At 42.7% G+C, this 24,606-nt stretch overlaps 2 protein-coding genes across 2 annotated transcripts; both read right to left on the bottom strand.

The window, feature by feature from the left end:
- Positions 1 to 256: 256 nt before the first annotated feature.
- Positions 257 to 478, bottom strand: P884DRAFT_212883 (uncharacterized protein; the record flags this gene model as incomplete). Its single annotated transcript, XM_069439177.1, has 1 exon — positions 257 to 478. One exon carries the CDS (start codon positions 476 to 478, stop codon positions 257 to 259), a length of 222 nt encoding a protein of 73 aa, XP_069293306.1.
- A 1,334-nt stretch (positions 479 to 1,812) lies between these two features.
- P884DRAFT_281266 (uncharacterized protein) lies at positions 1,813 to 3,705 on the bottom strand (the record flags this gene model as incomplete). Its single annotated transcript, XM_069443524.1, has 2 exons — positions 1,813 to 3,522; positions 3,619 to 3,705. The coding sequence occupies 2 exons, from the start codon at positions 3,703 to 3,705 to the stop codon at positions 1,813 to 1,815; spliced, it is 1,797 nt and encodes a 598-aa protein (XP_069293305.1).
- Between the last annotated feature and the right edge of the window lie 20,901 nt (positions 3,706 to 24,606).

Raw genomic sequence — 24,606 nt, 5'->3', positions numbered from 1 at the left:
TTATAACACGGATGTGTCGTGGCCAAATCACCGCTTTGATCCTAGCCGTGAATCCCAAAACGACATCCACCCATGTCATATTACAGGTTCATCCATTGCGCACTGCTTAACGGGAGTACTTTGAGTCGACCTTCTTGCTATTGTTACGTGTCAGCCATCTCTTGGTAAATTAGATAGTACGCAAAGACTCTTGGGTATAGAGTCTCGGAACCGGGAGAACGTACAAAAAAAAAGGAAAAAAAAAGGGAGGGGGGATCTACCCGGTGGCCTTCTCAAACACACCGCGGGCACTGTCGGTGATCTTCTCGGCAGTGTCAGAGCTGACGTTGTGACCCGATTTCTTAGCGGCGGCGTCAAACACCCTGTCGCCGATGTCGTCGTGCTGGCCGGCGGCGTTGTTGTTGTTGGAGGCGCCCGCGCTGCCGGATTTGTTACCGCCGGCGATGCCGGAGCCGGCGAGGTTGCTAATCTTGTCCATGTCGAGAAATAGGGTGTGATTGGGCTCGGATGTGCTTAAATTGATCCAGTTGAGTGCTGCTTGTCTTCAAATTGGGAAAGTGTTTGGTGAGAATTTTAGGAGGATATAATTACAGATGTATTAATTATGTGTTAATTATAGTAAGTAGGAGGTAGGTATGTACCTATTTTGCCCTTCATACATAGGGAGGTAGCTTGCTGGTCTTATATCTGGGTCATGATTTCTTGCATGCTAGGGGCACTAAACGGGCCTTGTTTCTCACCCTTGCCACTACGTCTTTTCGACGCCCTAGTGAGACACAACACCGTCATGGAGCAATCGGGTGGGGGGTTCTGACGCTGTCCGGAATTACCTACGTCATCAAGACATCCCTTCGAGTATTATGTCAGTGAGCGAGTAATATGGGTTCGGGTAGGTAGGAAATAATAAAAGCGGAGTTAATAATATACCGCCGCTTTAAAACGGCAGGGTACCGCATTCCAAGACATCAGTAGAGACATCAGTCTTGATGCCAAGGTAAGTAAGTGTAATATCAATCAAGTTTGGTACCTGCTGTTACGGTGACCGACTTTGACAAGGCGAAATTGATCGAATACCCCACGACGATCGGCCTCTGGGTGACATTGAGGTTCAGCGCCTTGTCGCTGGTTAACTCCCTTGGTCAGTTCACGCAGGATATTACCGCGAGGGGAAGCAGGACCCCTATACATTCACCAGGCGTACTCTGGCCCTGAAAAGGTATGCAAAAGGGTTACAGGATTTGGCTGCTAATTAGGGGGTCGGATCTGACAGACCCACTGCCAGGAGGAACTATTAACCAGGGTCATGACTTGTATTTATTTAGGCAACACCTTTCAATGCCTCGGGCATTTGGAAATAATCAACGAATTATCACCACTTCCGAGGCTCATACAAGAGTTCCGGGAGTGCCTGCCACAGCGCTCATACCGCTATGGTCAGTCAGGTCAGTCAGGTTTGCAGCACGTCTGACCGTGCTGTAACAAAAAGCACGATTTTCAGCTAGAGCGACTTTAAAGATAATAGCAGAACAATGAGGGGCGTACATACATGGGTTTAATTACAGAGACCGTATTATCATCATGTGCCATCAGGTGATTTTGTGACTAGGTACCTAAGGTAGGCATCTAGGTAGTGCGCTTAGCGACTCTTCCCGCTTCATGTAATTAATAATTATGATTAATTCCATACGAAGTCACGTTGGTCGGCACAAAGGCTGTGGCTCCCCGTAGCGCGTCAGAGCTGGCGGCATCTTCAGCCGTAGTATCTAGGCCCCTGAAAACAAATCTCATTGATGTGTTTTAATTGATGGTCGTCTACTCGTTCGATCCTGTGTGGAGACTCCTGATTTCCATCCTTGGGTCAAACTCGAAGTGAAATCTATCCACGTGGCGCCAGACGCTGAGTTTCGGCTCCTCCCTGCCGTTTGCATACAGGCTGTCGTACCGATCGCCCATGACGTAACGTTCGGCCTTCTCTTTGAGTGCTTTGTGTTCTCTCTCCCACATCTTCCCTGCCCTGGTGCCCGACACGTTCTCGATCCACCTCTGAGGATAAACATGTAAGTTGGTGTAAAACCCGGCGAGACCGTTGGCCCCCTCGGTCAGCTGCCTAAGAGGTTGCAAAATGCTCATGTATGCCCGGTAAACCTTGTCCCGTTCAGCGACGGTGTGGGGCAAGCCTGGCGGGCGAATTTCGTCCTGTTCTGTCACGAACAGCCTCGTGGTAAGTGCGGGCCCATTGATCTTATCCCGCAGCCAGGCGACCGTGTCCCGCCAGTCTTCCATGGCCGGGTGGTCTGTTTGCGGCCAGGTACCGTGACGGTAAAAGGGAAAGACTAACTCGAGGAAGCGAAGGTAGGCGATGCAGCGGGGAGGGATGACTTCTCGCAGAAAATGGGAGGCGGCGAAGCGCTTGAATGGGTAATCCCCATCAAGAATTTCCCCCTTCCAGTGAGGGTAGGCACCTGGGTCTTCTGTCGACTGAGGATAGGCAATATCGAGGTCGTGGACGACGAAACGGTTAGCCGAGAAGAAGACAAGCTGAGCATCCCGACACCAGGCGCGCGAGACAAGAAACAGGGCAGGTCCGGGTGGGGCCCAGCAGGTGCATGTGGTTGAAATGGCGGCATGGCGACGGCGGCAAAAACAGCCGATGGACCGCTCGCTCATGGTGACGACGTGAGTCTTTCTGCGGAACCAGCATTCGGAGATTGAATTGTAAGAGCACTCCCAGCGCCACGGGCCCACACAAGCCAAGCGACCTTGATTTCCTGACCATGAATATCCGAAGTCTTTTCTACACCACCAGACCTCTTTGGTCGGGGTAACGAGGTCGGTATATTCGAGGATGCGGAGCCGAAGCTCGCGCGGGAGGGAGAGGAAGGTGGTTTTTCCCGGGACAGGCTCGAGATAGGGAAGAGTGATACCGCAGGATTGCATGACGACATCCCGGGCCAATCGGCTGAGTCGCGGATTTGGCGTCTCGCACAGGCGGATGTGGCAGTCCCTGAGCAACGGTAAGTGACGAAGCGGCTCGAGGGCCCGGTTGGCCAGGTCGATAGCGTCTTGGTGCTGGGGATCAATATCGCAGACCAGACCGAGCTCCAAGCGTCCGGGGGTGATGTGGGATGAGAGATGGCTCGCGGCCGCGTGCCACTCGCTCAGCAGATCTGTGGCTGCGGCTGACGGGTCGTCATTGTCGGCTCCGGGGGGCGAGTGAGGCAGCGGAAGCTGGTGGATTCCAATATGGAATCGTCTGCAGTGAAGCTTGGAGTAGCCTCGCACGCAGCAATCTAGGTAGACCCACGTTTTCTCGGCTGGGTGATGGCAGGCGGTCTGGGTGAGAACGATCTTGAGCGAGGCGAGGGCCGATAGGACCGGTGGGGTCAGGGCAAGAAGGGGTTGGAGGGACCCAGGGGTCTCGTAATGGAGGACAAACTCGTTGGCCGAGTAGAGCAGAGCAGCCGCCTCTTTATAGATGCGGCTACAAGAGAGCAACAGACCGTGGAATGCGATGGAACCTGGCTGCTCTTCGTTCCAGAACGGCCCCGGCATATCACCACGGCCTAGGCGATGTAGGTAGAACGTGTATGGGCGACCGTTTTGAGAAGCCAGGCCAACGAAGCTGTAGATGCGAAGCCGGAGGTGTGGGGGGAGGCGCAGCAGCGGCGACTCTGGGTTGTCATTACGGGTGGCCGGCATCACCATCTTTGATTTGGCTTTTGCTGCTGTTGTGCTGCTGCTACTGCAATACAGCGTGGTGTTGAATGATGGTTCCGAGATTGGCCTGAAAAATGGCGGCGTAGTTCAAGATGCAGTATTACAGTATATGGCTGTCAGTAGGTCAGATCTGACTGACCCACCAACAGGGATGATAAGCCAGGGGTCATAGACATGTATTTAGACAGCATCCCCAAGTGCCCCTAGCACTTGGAAGAATCAATACATCTTATCACCACTTCTGCAGACCTGTACCAGTAGGTCCAGGAGTGCCGCCTACAGCGCAAATACCGCTATAGTATCGTATCTTATAGCTATTGAGCTATAGCAAGTGGTACCTATTACCGGTTCAAAGCTACGATCTTCGTTACTATTTATATTCGAACGCTATAGGAGACTATTTACCTAAGTTAAGTAACTATACCCTTCTACTCTAAGCAGATACCTAGATAGTTAAAAACAACGGTAATAATAATACTATTAAGAACCGATAAACAAGTCTAAATTATAATAAGCGTATTAGACCTACTGCTTTATCATTAGAAATGCCTACTAGTATTAGGTTTAGAAGCTCTCTCTAATAGACCTTCGACTTCTTAAGCTAGTAATATCTCTTAAGGAGGCTAATAGCTACTTGATATATACCTAGGACTTTTATAATTACCTAATAGATAAGGATTACCTAGAATTATAGACTCTTAATAACTATACCCTAAGAGGACTTATTAAATACTTTATAAGACTTATTCCCTAGCTCTTAAATAAAGCTCTTATTTTACTATTACTAATAAAAGTAAGAATTATACCTAAAGTATAAGTTTAGGAGGAAAGCTAATATAGGGGACCTTTAGAGACCTTGAAAATACTAAGTCCTAAAGATCTAGTTTAATAATTTACTATACTATTAGAAACTGCCTTATAAAGGATAACTCTACCTATAGGCCTATTAGATCTACTAGAAACCCTAAGGCCTAAGCTAAACCAAGTAGGTCTAAGTAGATAGGGTAACTAGATATTAAATAGACCTATTAGGGCTATTTAACTTATAATTATAACTAATATACTAAGGGAACTTCTAGAAGGGGAAGAACCCTAGTAAGGGTTATTATAAAATCTCTAGCTAATAGTCTAACTAATAGAAGGATTACTAATAATAATACTAATATTAGTAGGGGATATCTTTATAAGGGGATATATACCCCTCTTACTACTAGACCTAATAGAGGAGGCAATTATAAGATTACTCTAGAAGATAATAATTAGACTTCTTTAGAATGCTATAACTAATTAGATAGATATTAGTTCCCCTTAGCTATAACTAGTATATATAATATTATAATTTATAACAGACTAAGCCTAGAAGATTATAAATATAGGTCTACTTTAGCTAGATATTAACTAAAAGATTACTAATAATTAGCTAATCTTCTATTATAAAAAGATCTATTACTATACTAATATTAATCTCTAGATTAAATATATCTATAATATAGTTAGAGGAAACATCTCTAAGGAGCTTCTCTTATAAAATAACCTATTGTCACAGGCCTAGGCTCTACCTAGGCTAATCGATAACAGGCTATACCCGGTTTCGGACCAGACCTATATACGTTCGTAGGGCATTTATAGGGCACACGCTTAGTACCTAGTTAGGCTCCAACCCGACGCCTAACCAGACCCTAACCAGAGTATATATACACCCCCTATATTAGGAAATGGAACCCCTTCTAGTACCTATACTTACTTTCTCCTCTTTCTTCCCTTAAGGTAGTTAAATAAAACATTATATACTTATCTATAGTTACTATAAGGCTAGTATATTATATTTTAACTACCTTCCTTTTAATAGTAACCCTCCTAAGTGAACGACTAACGACTTAGTTATAGCGGAATCTAGGATATATACGCCCTTAAGCCTAGCAAAGTTATAAGAACTTGTCTACTCCCTTTAAGCGGTAATATATCACGGAAATATACATGCGGGACGCCGCCTGAGCCGCCTTCCCCGACGGGCCAATAGGACAGTAGGCACGAACGGACCAATCAGAAAAGGATCACGCTTGGCAAAGTGATCCATACACTATAGGATCACTACCACAGCCGTAATCCAGACGGCAAAGGATTACTAGGTAAAGAGTGATCCTAGGATTATATATATATATAGATAGTCACTCGTTATAGTAAACTCTAGAAGTTTACTAGTAATAGCAACCGCCCTTATAATTATAGTACTCCTAATAGCATCGCACTATTATAAGAGATAACTCTATTATTATAAACCCTTTAGCTTCACCAAATCCCTTAGACGACCTGTACACTTGTCCTATATCACTTACCTTTGTCTGAACCCTTTTAGAAGAAGTCTAAGTTAGGTTCGTCACACGTTGCTATTACTCCCTTTATTCTATTATAGTTCAGAACGGAGGTGACTTCGACCTCGACATCGATATAGCTACTAGCGTTACGGCCGAACAGCTGCTCGCCTAGCTTAGTTAACTCTAGTAGCGAATCTAGGAGTTAGACCAGAGAGATAAGGCTGCTTAAGCTCGAATTAAGGAACTCGAGAACGGCGAAAAGCACTCGCAGAAATTGGTTAACGAGGCCTACACCAAAATCAAGGCGCTCGAGACTGCTAAAGCAAGCCGTATTAAGATCGAACCACCTGGTAAGTATGGAGGAACCAAGGAGGACCTCGTAGGGTTTTTGACAAACCTCCGATCCTACTTCCGGCTTAATGATGACAAGTTTCCGGATAACAAAGCTAAAGTCCTCTATATAGCTATGAGACTAGAGGGTAAGGCACTTAGATGGTTTAAACCTATATAGAATGACTATCTTACTAAGGAAGACGAGGACGACCGAGACACCTTTATATAGGCAGTCTTTCGATCTTATAACCATTTCAAAGAAGAGCTTTAGAAGGTCTTTGATGACAAAGACGAGAAGATTTACGCCTAAGAAAGGCTTGTTAATCTCTGATAGACTAAGTTAGTAGCCTCCTATACTATATAGTTTAGATAGGATATACTTAAGTCTTAGCTTAATAATGAGGCGTTAATATAACTATTTTATAACGGCCTAAAGGAAAAGGTCAAAGACAAGCTATATAAGTACGACTAGCCTAAAACTCTAGATAAATATATTGTATAGGCTATTAGAATCGACGATCGGCTCTATATATAGGAATAGTAGAAATAAGGTTAAATAAATAGAACTATAGTTAAGGCTAATGATAAGAAAAAGCGAGTATATATTAGTACCTTATATAGGACGTATCCTAGAGCTATAGATATAGATATAGTATAGAAGTAGGATAAGAAGAAGATAGCTAAAGACAAGTCTAATGCTACTTACTATAACTACGGAAAGAAAGGACACTATAAGTAGGAATGTCAAAGCCTGAAGAAAGATTAGAAACTAGTCCTAGGAAAGGAAACTATAGTTATCGACGAAACCAAGGATATCGTCAAAGTAGTAGCTATAAGCTATAAAGATAGGGATAGCAATATAGATAGTCTCGAATATAATAATAATAGCAAAGATAGACAGACACTATACTTTAAACTAGTCACTATAGACCTAGAAATAGGTATTGCCGAATAGGATATAGTAGGAGAATATACGCTACCGATTTCGATTCTCCTAACCTTAAAGTAGTAGGGTTTTATAGTTATATAAAGATAGGATAGATCGTAGACAACCGATACCTAAGGAGTCGACCGACCCGGACCGAACATCTTATTCCTTTAGGAACGGATCGAATAGTACTGTAACAAAGTTTTCCGGCTTAATATAGAGTTATATAAACGAGATAGATGCCTAACTCGACTTGCCTAGTAGAGCGACGAGATAAGGGACGAAATGAGGGAACTCCGACGTATCATAGAAACTATCAAAGGGGAATAGCCTGTGACGTATGATAGACCTGATAGTTACACCGAGCACTTTGACGATTAGTAACTTAGCTACGACGTACGGAACCTAGAGTACTAGTTTATACGCACGAACCGTAGAAAAGACAAATATATATAGGAAAGCTATTAGAAGAAACATTCCTACCTTAGCATTAGGGTACCTATAGTCTACATATAGTAGGAAGGATTCGGAAGAGAATTCTAATATCTTCTAGGCGATACCACGCGACTGTACCCTTGATATAAGGTATACGTGTAAGTGCCCTGGTTCTAGTATATAGCACACGAATGCCGATACCACTTCTGTGACAAATTTGAAAATAATCACTAGCTGACCCGATAGGAAAACGGGGACGGAAGTTTACGCCCTATAGAATAGGTCTATAACGTAGGAAATAGAGTAGCCGAATTACTCTAAAAGATCGAAACCTAGAGTTTAGAAGGTATTATAGTAGTTCTAAGACGAGCCTGGCCTAGGTACTACGGAATAGGACAAGACATATAGGACTTATACTAGAATAACGATTATCTCTATTATATGGACAAAAAGAAATCGCGAATTCGGGAGCTTTAGATAAAGCTATAGACTATATAACGAAAAGTAGAACGGACCTAATGGTAGGAAGCTGCAAGCACTTAATGGCTTATAGAAATGAGAACGATTAACGAAGCCGCCATTAGCCGAATAATCGGAGAGGTTAATACTAACCTAGGAAACGGGTCAGGGCCCTTCGAGGGGCCTGAAAACCATTAACACCTATGTAGCGGCAAGTAGTAGCATAGTATAGGAGGAACTAGTATAAGAAACTATTATATCAAGACCTCCTGGCAGAGATATAGGAAATTGCTATAATCTTTAGATAACGATAGTAAGATAAGCGACTATAGATAACGGCATAATAGAAGTAGTACGAAATGCTTATACTAGTAGATAGTAGAGCAGAGATAAACCTGATTTCGCCAACACTTATAAATTAGCTATAGATACCCTAGAGAATGAAACGGAAGTATAGCATAGTCAAAGGGCCATTCCCGATATAATAGGTATATAGGGAGACCAAACTAATCGATATTACTATAGTAGGGAAGACTATAGTAGTCGTATTTAGCATTATAGATATAGGCAACGATAAAGACATAATATTAGGACTACTATAGTATAAAGACTATAACCTAGACATTAGCTAGAAGAATAGTAGCTACCTACAACCCCGAATAGAGTCATATTCGACTAGTATAATAGGAAGCGTACAAGGATCGCGAGCAGACGATACTCAAGGGAAGGTATATCCTATAGATCCACCGTAAGAGATAGGTAGTGGTAGATTATCACGGAAATATACATACAGATGCCGCACAGATAGGCCAATCAGGCCGAAAGGACGGGAAGAACCAATCATAACGTAGGGAGCACTATAAGCCCCACCGTACGCTGGCTTACGATCACCAAGATCAGCGTAAAGCCACTAATCGCGATGAGCAGCTCACCAGGATCACTAACCAAGGACTGATCAAGGTAATCCGGGAAGGTTATATATACATATAGATAGTCACTCGTTCTAGTAGACTCTAGGAGTTCACCAGTAATAGCAATCATAACCACAGTACTTATACCAAGCATCACTAACTACTATACAAGACAACTCTAGTGTTATTATAAACCCTTTAGCTTTACCAAATCCCTTAGACGACTTATACACTTGTCCCGTATCATTCACCTTCGTCTGAACCCTTTCAGAAGAAGTCTAAGTTAGGTTCGTCATACGTTGCTATCACTCCCTTTGTTCTATCATGGTTTAGAACGGAGGTGACTTCGACCTCGACATCGATATAGCTACCAACGTTACAGCCGAACAGCTGCTCGCCCAGCTTAGTCAACTCCAGCAGCGAATCCAGGAGTTAGACCAGAGAGACAAGGTTACTCAAGCTCGAATCAAGGAACTCGAGAACGGCGAAAAGCACTCGTAGAAACTGGTCAACGAGGCCAACGCCAAAATCAAGGCGCTCGAGACTGCCAAAGTAAGCCGTATCAAGATCGAACTACCTAGCAAATACAGAGGAACCAAGGAGGATCTCGTAGGGTTTTTGACAAACCTCCGATCCTACTTCCGGCTCAATGACGACAAGTTTCCGGACGACAAAGCCAAAGTCCTCTATGTAGCTACGAGACTGGAGGGCAAGGCGCTCAGATGGTTCGAGCCTATGTGGAACGACTACCTCACTGAGGAAGACGAGGACGACCGAGACGCCTTTACACAGGCAGTCTTCCGATCCTACGACCGTTTCGAAGAAGAGCTTCGGAAGGTCTTTGGCGACAAAGACGAGAAGATTCACGCGTAAGAAAGACTCGCCAACCTCCGATAGACCAAGTCAGTAGCCTCCTACGCCATATAGTTTAGACAGGACATACTCAAGTCTTAGCTTAACGACAAGGCATTAATATAACTATTTTATAACGGCTTAAAGGAAAAGGTCAAAGACGAGCTATATAAGTATGACTAGCCTAAAACACTAGATAAATATATCATATAGGCCATCAGAATCGACGATCGGCTCTATACACGGGAATAGCAGAAACGAGGTCAAATGAATAGAACCATAGTTAAGGCTAACGACAAGAAAAAGCGAGTATACGTCAGTACCTCATACGGGATATATCCCAGAGCTATAGATATAGACATAGTATAGAAGCAGGACAAGAAGAAGACGGCCAAAGATAAGTCCAATGCTACCTACTATAACTACGGAAAGAAAGAACACTACAAGCGAGAATATCGAAGCCCAAAGAAAGATTAGAAACCAGTCCTAGGAAAGGAAACTACAGTTATCGACGAAACCAAGGACGTCGTCAAAGTAGCAGCCACGAGCTACGAAGACAGGGATAGCGATACGGACAGTCTCGAACACGATAACAACAGCGAAGACAAACAGACGCCGTACTCCGAACTAGTCACTATAGACCCCGAGATAGGCATTGCCGAATAGGATACGGCAGGGGAGTATACGCCACCGATTTCGATTCTCCTAGCCTTGAGGCAGTAGGGTTTTACGGTCACGTAGAGACGGGATAGATCGTAGACGACTGATACCTAAGGAGTCGACCGACCCGGACCGAATATCTTGTTCCTTTAGGAACGGATTGAATGGTACCGTAATGAAGTTTTTCAGCTTAATACGGAGCTACGCGAACGAGATGGACGCCTGACTCGACTCGCCTAGTAGAGCAACGAGATAAGGGACGAAATGAGGGAACTCTAATATATCGTGGAAACCATCAAAGGGGAACAGCCCGTGACGTACGATAGACCCGATAGTTACACCGCGCACTTTGACGATCAGTAACTTAGCTACGACGTATAGAACCCGGAGTACCAGTTTATACGCGCGAACTACAGAAAAGACAAACATACGTAGGAAAGCTACTAGAAGAAACATTCCTACCTTAGCATTAGGGCACCTACGGTCTACATATAGTAGGAAGGATTCGGAAAAGAATTCTAATATCTTCCAGGCAACACCACACGACTATACCCTTGATATAAGGTATATATACAAGTGCCCTAGTTCTAGTATATAACACACGAATGCCGATATCACTTCCGCGACAAATTCGAAAACAATTACTAGCCGACCCGACAAGAAAACGGGGACGAAAGTTTACGCCCTGTAGAATAGGTCTATAACACGGGAAATAGAGCAGCTGAATTACTCTAGAAGATTAAAACCCGGAGTCTAGAAGGCATTATAGTAGTTCCAAGACGAGCCTAGCCTAGGCACTATAGAATAGGACGAGATACATAGGACTTATGCTGGAGTAACGATTGTCTCTATCACGCGGACGAAAAGAAATCGCGAATTCGGGAGCTTCAGATGAAGCTATAGACCACACGACGAAAAGCAGAACGGACCTAATAGTAGGAAGCTACAAGCACTCAATGGCTTACGGAAATAAGAACGATTGACGAAGCCGCTATCAACCGAACAATCGAAGAGGTCAGTACTAACCTAGGAAACGGGTCAGGGCCCTTCAAGGGGCCCGAAAACCATTAACGCCTATATAGCGGCGAGTGGTAGTGTAGTACAGGAAGAACTAGCATAAGAGACTACTATATCGAGACCTCCCGGCAGAAATATAGGAAATCGCCGCAATCTTTAGACAACGACAGCAAGATAAGCGACTATAGATAACGGCATAATAGAAGCAATATAAAATGCTTATATTAATGGACAGTAGAGTAGAGATAAACCTAATTTCACTAATACTTATAAATTAGCTATAGATACCCTAGAGGATAAAACGGAAGTATAGTATAGTCAAAGGGCCATTCCTAACGTAATAGATATATAGGGAGACCAAACCGATTAACATCACTATAGCAGGGAAGACTACAGCAGTCGTATTTAGCATTATAGACATAGGCAACGACAAGGATATAATACTAGGACTACCATGGTATGAAGACTATGACCCGGACATTAGCTAGAAGAATGGTAGCCACCTATAACCCCAAACGGAGTCGTATTCGACCAGCGAGATAGGGAGCGTATAAGGATCGCGAATAGACGATGCTCAAGGGAAGGCATATCCTACGGATCTACCGTAAGAGACGGGCAGTGGCAGACAGACCATTACAGACTCTAGAAGAAGCGGCATAACGACACCGACGTTACGACAGGAGGAACGAGCTAAACCGCCAATAGCTGTTCTCTCCGTTAACAAATGCGGAGCACTGCAATTAGAGCAATGGGTTGAGACAAGAGAAATCACCAGCATCGCCATGGACGGAACCAAGTTCGCATACTATTAGAAAACCGAGAAACGAGACAAGACTAGGGAAGTACCAAGGGAGTACGAAGGACACCTAGCATTCGAACCAAAGCATCTAGAAGGATTACCAGAACACGGCCTATAGGATTACAAGATCAAGCTCAAGGAAGGAGCACGACTAAAGTTCTTCAAGATCTACCATACAAGCTAGACGTAGAACGAAGAACTTAAGCGATATCTAGAGGAGAACCTTCGAAGAGGATATATCCGCCCGTCGACATCGCTAGTAGGCTACCTAATCCTATTTATACCTAAGAAAGACGGAAAGCTATAGTTATACGTCGACTATCGGTAACTTAACGAATAGACTATAAAGAATCAATACCTATTACCGCTAATCTTACAGCTCCGAGATTAGTTAGCAAGAGCCCAATATTTTATACGTCTTGACTTACTATTAGCCTATAACTATATACGGATCAAAGAAGGCGACGAGTAGAAAACGGCCTTTAGGACACCCTATAGCTACTACGAGTACCTTGTTATGCCATTCAGACTTATAAATGCGCTAGCAACGTTCCAAGCCCTAATTAATCAAGCTATCCGACCCTTTCTTGACAAATTTGCGGTATATTATCTCGACGACATACTTATCTTCTCTAAGACGATAGACGAACACCGGAAGCATATAAGAGTAGTGCTAGACGTATTATACACGTACAAACTATCAATTAACAAGAAAAAGAGCGAATTCCACGTTAGGAAGACAGTGTTTTTAGGATACGAGATATCCCTAGGATAAATTCGGATAGAACCCTTGAAGGTTAAAACTATCAAAGATTAGCTACGACCGACGTTAGTTATAGAAGTACAAAGTTTTATCAGGTTTACAAACTTCTACCGGATGTTCATCAAGAATTTTAGAGCAATCGCACGACCATTACACGAGCTTACCAAGAAGAACGCTAAGTTCCAATAAGAAGAGCGACACAAGCAAGCATTCACGTAGATTCACGATACCATCACCAAGGATCTAGTGCTAGTACTACCAGACCCTAAGAAACCATTCAAGGTAGAAACGGACGCTTTAGACTACGCTATCGGAGGACAGTTAGGACAATGAGACAAGCAAGGGAAGCTATATCCTATAGCCTTCTTTTCAAAGAAGCTCGACGGACCACGTCTTAACTATCTAATCTACAACAAGGAACTACTTACGATTGTCAAAGCTTTTAAGGAATGGCGACTATATCTTAGTAGCACGATCGAACCAGTACAAGTATATATAGATCACAAGAATCTACAGTACTTCACGACGACAAAGGAGCTTAACGGACGACAAATACAATGGGCAGAATTCCTAGCAGAATTTAACTTCGAGATCCGCTACAAGAAAGGCAAAGAAAACGTACAAGCAGACGCTTTAAGCCGACGAACGGATCATATAGAAGGACGAACGGAAACAACGCCACCGTTATTCAAGGAACGAATAGACAGAACGCTATATTACGAAACGTAGACACCTATAGAAGATGATCTACTCGGTTCGTTCCTAGAATGTTACGTAATCTTTCGAGAAGAAAGGATCAACGAGGCATAATATCAAGTAGCACCTAGACTAGTAGTACCTAACAAAGTAGAAGAAAAAGATAGGAAGCTCTGGTACCAAGGCAAAGCGTATATCTATGACAAAGATCAATAGCTACGAATGATTCGAGAACTCTACGAGTCGAAACTCGGAGGACACAAAGGAGTTACAAAGACTGTCGTATAAGTCAAGAAACACTATGACTTTCCATAATTAATGGCACAAGTCAAGGAAGTCGTACGGAGCTATGACATCTACAATCGAAGCAAGACAGCACGATACAAGCTATACAGGCTACTTTAGCCACTACCAATAGCCGACAAACTATAGAGTTCAGTTACGATAGACTTCATCACGAAGCTACTAGAATCCAAGGACACGGCCACAGGAGTAATCTATAATAGTATTCTTACTATAGTAGATTGCCTGACCAAATAGGTATACTTCTTTCCCTATAAGGAGTCCTAGATAGCTAAACAGCTAGCAGACGTGATCTATCGGTAAGTTACATTAGTATACGCTTAGCCGTAAGAATAGATCACCGATAGAGACACCAAGTTCGTATCGAAGTTTTAGCAAGCGTTAATATAACGATTAGGCGTTAATAGCAAACTATCAACGGCATATCACCTGTAGACCGACAGACAAACGGAACGACTAAACCAAGTTATCGAGTAATACCTCCGTACCTACGTCAACTACCAGCAGGATGACTAGGTCATACTATTACCAATAGTATAACTTGCTTATAACATAACGCCAACAGAAACGACCAAAGTTACACTGTTCTTTGCGAACTACGGATACAAAGCAGACCTTAGGTAAGGACCAGAGGTCATAGTGCCAAGAGCGGCAGTCAAAGCAGAGCAGATATACACACTATACAAGAAACTTAAAAAGGAACTCGAGTTTGTCAGAACCAGAATAAAGAACTACTACAATAAACATAGGCTCGAGGGACCTCGCCTAGAGAGGGGAGACAAAGTCTATCTGATCATACGAAACCTGCGAACCAAACGACCAAGCACGAAGCTAGACTTTAAGAAGGTCGGACCCTTCGTTATCAAAGAACGAATTTCGACATCTAACTACCGACTATCGTTACCGTCATCTATACAACTACAGACAGATGTTTTTCATATTTCACTTCTCGAACCAGCGCCAAAGAACGCCAAAATCGCTATAAACATCGAAGCGGAAGATAAAGAGGAAGAATAGGATATCGAAGAAATCCTAGATTCATATATTATCAACGGGGAACTACAGTATCTGGTCAAATGGCTTGATTTTAGAACAGAAGATAACTCATAGGAGCCGGTCAAGAACCTAAACTACCCTAAGAAACTAGAATAGTTCCACCGGAGGAATCCTAACCAACCACAGGGGCCGACTTAGGAACCCAACCGGCGTCTAGGAAGGAAGAAGTACTAGTAGGAGCCGACCCTAGGGACAAGCTAACTACTTCCTAGTCAATCATACCAAAGGCGCCCAACGCCTACGCCTAACCTATCAAATCCTATTCGTCCGATATCAGAGCTACCACCTTATCCTCCTTATCTAAACCCTATATACCTCGACAAACGAACTTATCACTCTAGTTACGCAATATTCGTTTTTAACGACGTAAACGCGCAAGGCGGCTTAAAGTTTGCTAAAGTAGATCTTCTGTCGCTAAAATTTCCTCCTCTAGCCTATCTTGCTTACGCCAGTTATATAATACTATAACTAGTTAGAACGGAAACAAGGGGACAAATAGAAGCTACTTACGGGAATCTACTACATTCGGCCCGTCGTAAGACTTTCCCTCACGCGTACAATTCAAGCACCTCTTAGAATTTCCCGACATAATATAACGCTTCTTAGGCATTACGCGCTAACAGTTAGAACGCGGCATGGTTTCGGAACCGTCTCGCTCAATCGCAGCGACTAAGACACGACATTCACGCGTTATATCGCGACGGCGTTTCTTCACACGGTCAGCCATAGTAAACGGCGGAAGGGAGCAAGGGGGGGGTACTCACAGGAGCAAGTTACGAGAAGGAGTTGGCGCTATTTGAAACGACCTAAGAGGGCTTTCGGGTCAAAAGCCTCGGAGGGAGGGCATTATATCACGGAAATATACATATAGATGCCGCACAGATAGGCTAATCAGGCCGAAAGGACAGGAAGAACCAATCATAACGTAGGGAGCACTGTAAGCCCTACTATACGCTAGCTTACAATCACCAAGATTAGCGTAAAGCCACTGATCATGATAAGCGGCTTACCAGGATCACTAACTAAGGACTGATCAAGGTAATCTAGGAAGGTTATATATATATATAGATAGTCACTCGTTCTAGTAGACTCTAGGAGTTCACCAGTGATAGCAATCATAACCATAATACTTATACCAAGCATCGCTAACTACTATACGAGACAACTCTAGTATTATTATAAACCCTTTAGCTTTACCGAATCCCTTAGACGACTTATATACTTGTCCCGTATCATTCACCTTCGTCTAAACCCTTTTAGAAGAAGTCTAAGTTAGGTTCGTCATACGTTACTATCACTCCCTTTGTTCTATCATAGTTTAGAACAGAGGTAACTTCGACCTCGATATCGATATAGCTACTAACGTTACGGCCGAACAGCTGCTCGCCTAGCTTAGTCAACTCCAGTAGCAAATCTAGGAGTTAGACCAGAGAGACAAGGTTGCTCAAGCTCGAATCAAGGAACTCGAGAACGGCGAAAAGCACTCGTAGAAACTGGTCAACGAGGCCTACACCAAAATCAAGGCGCTCGAGACTACCAAAGCAAGCCACATCAAGATCGAACCACCTAGCAAATATAGAGGAACCAAGGAGGATCTCATAGGGTTTTTAACAAACCTCCGATCCTACTTCCGGCTTAATAACGACAAGTTTCCGGACGACAAAGCTAAAGTCCTCTACGTAGCTACGAGACTAGAGGGCAAGGCACTCAGATAGTTCGAACCTACATAAAACGACTACCTCACTAAGGAAGACAAGGACAACCGAGACGCCTTTATACAGGCAGTCTTCCGATCCTACGACCGTTTCGAAGAAGAGCTTCGGAAGGTCTTTGGCGACAAAGACAAGAAGATTCACGCGTAAGAAAGACTCGCTAACCTCTAATAGACCAAGTTAGCAGCCTCCTACACCGTATAGTTCAGATAGGACATACTCAAGTCTTAGCTTAACGATAAGGCGTTAATATAACTGTTTTATAACGGCTTAAAGGAAAAGGTTAAAGACAAGCTATATAAGTACGACCGGCCTGAAACGCTAGACAAATATATCGTATAGGCTATTAGAATCGACGATTGGCTCTATACACAGGAATAGTAGAAACAAGGTCGAATAAACGGAACCACGGTTAAGGCTAATAATAAGAAAAAGCGAGCGTATGTCAATACCTTATACAGGATATATCCCGGAGCTATAGATATAGATATAACATAGAAGTAGGATAAGAAGAAGACGGCCAAAGACAAGTCTAATGCTACCTACTATAACTACAGAAAGAAAGGACACTACAAGCGAGAATGTCGAAGCCCGAAGAAAGATTAGAAACCAGTCCTGGGAAAGGAAACTACGGTTATCGACGAAACCAAGGACGTCGTCAAAGTAGCAGCCACGAGCTACGAAGACAGGGACAGCAATACAGACAGTCTCGAATACGACAACAACAGCAAAGATGAACAGACGCCGTACTCCAAACTAGTCACTATAGACCCCGAGACAGGCATTGCCGAATGGGATACGGCAGGGGAGTATACGCCACCGATTTCGATTCTCCTAGCCTTGAGGCAGTAGGGTTTTACGGTTATATAGAGACGGGATAGATCGTGGACGACCGACACCTAAGGAGTCAACCGACCCGGACCGAATATCTTGTTCCTTTAGGAACGGATTAAATGGTACCGTAATAAAGTTTTTCGGCTCAATACGGAGCTACGCGAACGAGATAGACGCCTAACTCGACTTGCCTAGTAGAGTAACGAGATAAGGGACGAAATAAGGGAACTCTAACGTATCGTAGAAACTATCAAAGGGGAATAGCCCGTGACGTACGATAGACCCGACAGTTACACCGCGCACTTTGATAATCAGCAACTTAGCCACAACGTACAGAACCCGGAGTACTAGTTTATACGCGCGAACTATAGAAAAGACGAACGTACGTAGGAAAGCTATTAGAAGAAACATTCCTACCTTAGCATTAGGGCACCTACGGTCTATATATAGTAGGAAGGATTTAGAAAAGAATTCCAATATCTTCTAGGCAACGCCACGCGACTATACCCTCGATATAAGGCATATATATAAGTGCCCTAGTTCTAGTGTGTAGTATACGAATGCCGATACCACTTCCGCGACAAATTCGAAAACAATCACTAGCTAACCCGACAGGAAAACGGAGACGGAAGTTTACGCCCTATAGAATGGGTCTACGACGCGGGAAACAGAGCGGCCGAATTACTCTAGAAGATTAAAACCCGGAGTCTAGAAGGCATTACGGTAGTTCCAAGACGAGCCTGGCCTAGGCACTACGGAACAGGACGAGACATATAGGACTTATACTAGAGTAACGATTGTCTCTATCACGCGGACGAAAAGAAATCGCGAATTTGGGAGCTTCAGATAAAGCTATAGACCGTACGACGAAAAGCAGAACGGACCTAATAGTAGGAAGCTACAAGTACTCAATAGCTCACGGAAATGAGAACGATCGACAAAGCCGCTATTAACCGAACAATCGAAGAGGTTAGTACTGACCTAGGAAACGGGTCAGGGCCCTTCGAGGGGCCCGAAAACCATTAATGCCTATATAATGGCGAGTAGTAGCGTAATATAGGAGGAACTAGCGTAAAAGACCACTATATCGAGACCTCCCGGCAGAAACATAGGAAATCGCCGCAATCTTTAGACGACGACGGCAAGATAAGCGACTATAGATAACGGTACAATAGAAGCAGCACGAAATGCTCGCACTAGTAGACAGTAGAGCAGAGATAAACCTAATTTCGCTAACACTTATAAATCAGCTACGGATACCCTAGAGGATGAAACGGAAGCATAGTATAGTCAAAGGGCTATTCCTAACGCAATAGGTATATAGGGAGACCAAACCAATCGATATTACTATAGTAGGGAAGACTATAGTAGTTGTATTTAGCATTATAGACATAGGCAACGACAAGGACATAATACTAGGACTACCATAGCATAAAGACTACAACCCGGACATTAGCTAGAAGAATGGTAGCCACCTACAACCCCGAACGGAGTCGTATTCAACCAGCGAGATAGGGAGCGCGCAAGGATCGTAAATAGACGATGCTCAAGGGAAGGCATATCCTACGGATCCACTATAAGAGACGGGCAGTGGTAGACAGACCACTATAGACTCTAGAAGAAGCGGTATAACGATACTAACGTTACGATAGGAGGAACGAGCTAAACCGCCGATAGCTATTCTCTCCGTTGACGAATACGGAGCACTGCAATTAGAGCAATGGGTTAAGACAAGAGAAATCACCAGCATCGCCATAGACGGAACCAAGTTCGCATACTATCAGAAAACCGAGAAACGAGACAAGACTAGGGAAGTACCGAGGGAGTATAAAGGACACCTAGCATTCGAACCAAAGCATCTGGAAGGATTACTAGAACACGGCCTATAGGATCACGAGATCAAGCTCAAGGAAGGAGCACGACTAAAGTTCTTTAAGATCTACCATATAAGCCAGACGTAGAACGAAGAACTCAAGCGATATCTAGAGGAGAACCTTCGAAGAGGATATATCCGCCTGTTGACATTGCTAGCAGGCTACCTAATCCTGTTTATACCTAAGAAAGACGGAAAGCTATGGTTATACGTCGACTATCGGCAACTTAACGAACAGACCGTAAAAAATCGATACCTATTACCGCTAATCTTACGGCTCCGAGATTAGTTAGCAGGAGCCTAATATTTTACATATCTTGACTTGCTATCGGCCTATAATTATATATAGATTAAAGAAGGCGACGAGTAGAAAACGGCCTTTAGAACACCCTATAGCCACTATAAGTACCTTGTTATGCCATTTGGACTTACAAACGCACCGGCAACGTTCTAAGCCCTGATTAATCAAGCTATCCGCCCCTTTCTCGACAAATTTGCGATATATTATCTCGACGACATACTTATCTTCTCTAAGACGATAGACGAATACCAGAAGTAGGTAAGAGTAGTACTAGACGCATTATACGCGTATAAGCTATTAGTTAACAAGGAAAAGAGCGAATTCTATGTTAGGAAAACGGTGTTTTTAGGATACGAGATATCCCTAGGACAAATTCGGATGGAACCCTTAAAGGTTAAAGCTATCAAGAATTAGCTACGACTAACGTTAGTTACAGAAGTACAAAGTTTCATCGGATTTACAAACTTCTACCGGATATTCATTAGGAACTTTAGAGTGTTTATATAACTATTATATAAACTTACCAAGAAGAACGCTAAGTTCCAATGGGAAGAGCGATATAAGTAAGCATTTATATAGATTCGCGACGCTATTACTAAGGATCTAGTACTAGTATTGCCAGATCCTAAGAAGCCATTCGAGGTAGAAACGGACGCTTTAGACCACGCCATCGGAGGACAGTTAGGATAACGAGACGAATAAGGGAAGCTACATCCTATAGCCTTCTTTTTAAAAAAGCTCGATAGACTACGTCTTAACTATCTAATTTACGACAAGGAACTACTTACGATTATCGAAGCTTTTAAGGAATAGTGACTATACCTTAGTAGTATAATCGAACTAGTATAAGTGTATACGGATTATAAGAATTTACGGTACTTTATAATAACAAAGGAGCTTAATAGATAATAAATACAGTAGGTAGAATTCCTTATAGAATTTAACTTTGAGATCTACTATAAGAAAGGCAAAGAGAACGTATAAGCAGACGCCTTAAGCCGACGAACGGACTATATAAAAGGATGAACAGAAACAACGCCACCGTTGTTTAAGGAACGAAAAGACGGAACGCTATATCACGAAACGTAGACACCCGTAGAAGATGATCTACTCGACTCGTTCCTAGAATGCTATGTAATCTTTCGAGAAGAAAGGATCGACAAGGTATAGTATTAAGTAGCACCCGGACTAGTGGTACCTAACGGAGTAGAAGAAAAAGATAGGAAACTCTAGTACCAAGGCAAAGCGTATATCTATAACAAAGACCAATAACTACGAATGATTCGAGAACTCTATAAGTCGAAACTTGGAGGATACAAAGGAGTCACGAAGACTATTATATAAGTCAAGAAACACTATGACTTTCTATAATTAATAGCACGAGTCAAGGAAGTCGTATAGAGCTACGATGTCTATAATCGAAGCAAGACGGTATAACATAAGCCGTATAGGCTACTTTAGCCACTACTAATAGCTAACAAACTATAGAGTTTAGTTACGATAGACTTTATCACGAAACTGCTAGAATCTAAGGATACGGCTATAGGAGTAATCTACAATAGTATTCTTACTATAGTAGATCGCCTAACTAAATAGGTATACTTCTTTCCCTACAAGGAGTCCTAGATAGCCGAACAGCTAGTAGATATAATCTATTGGCAAGTTATATTAGTATACACTTAGCCGTAAGAATAGATTACTAATAGAGACACTAAGTTCGTATTAAAGTTCTAGTAAGCATTAATATAACGATTAGGCGTTAATAGCAAGCTGTTAACGGCATATCACCCATAGACTGATAGACAAATGGAGTAACTAAACCAAGTTATTAAACAGTACCTCCGTTCCTACGTTAACTACTAACAAGATAACTAGGTTATACTACTACTAATAGTATAACTCGCCTATAACACGACGCCAATAGAAACAACCAAAGTCACACCATTCTTTACGAACTACAGATATAAAGTAGACCTAAGGCAAGGACCAGAGGTCATAGTGCCAAGAGTAGCAGTCAAAGCAGAACAGATGCACGCACTATACGAAAAACTTAAAAAGGAACTCGAGTTTATCAGAACTAGAATAAAGAACCATTACGACAAATATAGGCTCAAGGGACCTTGCCTAGAAAGGGGAGACAAAGTCTACCTAATCGTATAAAACCTGCAAACTAAACGACTAAGTATAAAGCTAGACTTTAAGAAGGTCGGACCCTTTGTTATCAAAGAATAAATCTCGACATCTAACTATCGACTATTGTTACTATTATCTATACAACTATAGACGGATGTTTTTTATATTTTACTTCTCGAACTAGTACCAAAGAACGTCAAAATCGCTATAAACATCGAAGTAGAAGACGAAGAGGAAGAATAGGACGTTAAAGAAATTCTAGATTCACGTATTATCGATAGGGAACTATAGTATCTAGTTAAATAGCTTGATTTTGGTCTAGAAGATAACTTATAAGAACTAGTCAAGAACTTAAACTGCCCTACAAAACTAGAATAGTTCTACCGGCAGAACCTAGATCGACTAAAGGCAAAACCGGGACAGAGTCGAAGATAGCGCCCTAGTTAACAATGTCAACGCTACTATTAAGCTATACACCTAGAACCGCCTTCGATTCCTACTACTCTACCTCTTCTAATTTATCTAAAGACGTAAGACCCTAGCGAACCATCTCCGACCCTCGAGATAACAACGATCGCTTTTGATGACAAATATAGTCTAAACGAGCTAGAGACTCGTCTAGACGACACTACGCTTTTACCAACGAATCGCGGTCGGCACGGAGAGCCTCCTTAACATCTTATTCTAATCGGTCAAGGCACTTTGACTTGTCCACGATATAGGACACTACAGGAGTTAGTATAGGAAAAATACACTAATAAGGGAATATAGACAAGACAAGACCGGAACCCTAGAACCGTCGTACGACCTCCTACGACAAACGCATTTGCCATAACAAGAAGAACTCTCTATCATATGGCAACAGAGGCCGCGAGAAAAACAATAAGAACAAGGCATCACTTCGAACCCTAGTTCGTTAATGGCAGCAGCCAGGGCAATACGCTCCTCGGTCTTCATAGACCTTTTTGTCGAACGCTTTGCTATACGAGACATGGTGTTAGCAGTATATAGAGAAAAGAGGGAAACACGGGAGACAACTTACTAAGGGACGCTAGCGCTACTTAAAACGGCCTAAGATAGGCTTTCGGGTTAAAAGCCTTAAAGGAGGGGCATCGTGTCACGGAAATATATATACGGGACGCCGCCTAAGCCGCCTTCCCCGACGGGCCAATAGGACAGTAGGCACGAACGGACTAATCAGGAAAGGATCACGCTTAGTAAAGTGATCTATATACTATAGGATCACTACCGTAGCCGTGATCTAGATAGCAAAGGATCACTAGGTAGAGAGTAATCCTAGGACTATATATATATATAGATAGTTACTCGTTATAGTAGACTCTAGAAGTTCACTAGTAATAGTAACCGCCCTTATAATTATAGTACTCCTAATAGCATCGTACTATTATGAGAGACAACTCTATTGTTGTAAACCCTTTGGCTTTACCGAATCCCTTAGACGATCTGTACACTTGTCCCGCATTACTTACCTTCGTCTAAACCCTTTTAGAAGAAGTCTAAGTTGGGTTCGTCATATAATAGTATAGTAGAACGCTATAATCAACTCCCTCTAGGCGTCCTAGACTTAACCTATACTAACCCCTAACTTAGTTAGGATGTCCTTAGAGAGATAGCGGCCTCAAAGGAAACGCCTCCTAACTAGGGAACCTTTTAACGGTAAGAAGGAACTTTTTATAGTATAGAAAAGTATAATAGAATATATCCTTATAGCGGATAGAGACTTTATTAGCTCTAACTATAATAAGTAGGTTTTTATCTAGGGAAACCTGACGTGATAGGTTTAGACCTAGGTTATAGTATACTATAAATCTATAGGCCTAAAGATTAGATATAACCTAGCTTAGTTTCTCTAATACCTTGAGAGCGTCTTTTCTAATCCTTATAAGAAGATAGTAGCCCTATTGGAGCTTGAGTTCTTACGATAGAGAGATAATAAGCTATTCTTTACCTTTATTATCTGGTTTAAGGCGAAACTCTCAAAGGTAGGTAGTCTCCTTTAGAATGATAAGATATACCTAATTAAATTATAATAATACCTCTCCCTAAGACTTAAGTATATAGCTATTAGATAGGGAATTCCCTAGGATAACTATATAATAGTAGTAAAGAGATACTATAAAATTATAACAGACCTTAAGGCTCTCTACCTAGGTAATAGATACTAGTAGATATAAAGACGATAGGTAACCTCTAAACTATAGAGAGAGAAGGATATCGATAAGGATATACCGATGATAGGTATTAACTTAGTATAAACTAACCCGTAGAAGAAGGGTCCTAATAAGGACTAGCTAAGGGGATATAGAAGAGACGCCCTAAGGGCGAAATAGGTTAGTTAGGAGGTATATATAGTACGATAGACAGCCGAAGCGTATATCTAGTATAGATAGAAGGGTCACTTTATTACTAAGTATAAATACGCCCCTATTAGAAGACTAGTATAGTAGAACTAGCTAAGGGCCGACATTTATACCCTAGAGGCTAAGGA

This window comes from Thermothelomyces heterothallicus (assembly GCF_042370625.1).
Source record: "Thermothelomyces heterothallicus CBS 202.75 unplaced genomic scaffold P884_scaffold_45, whole genome shotgun sequence".
Taxonomy (NCBI): domain Eukaryota; kingdom Fungi; phylum Ascomycota; class Sordariomycetes; order Sordariales; family Chaetomiaceae; genus Thermothelomyces; species Thermothelomyces heterothallicus.
This window is presented reverse-complemented; position numbering and strand designations above follow the sequence as displayed.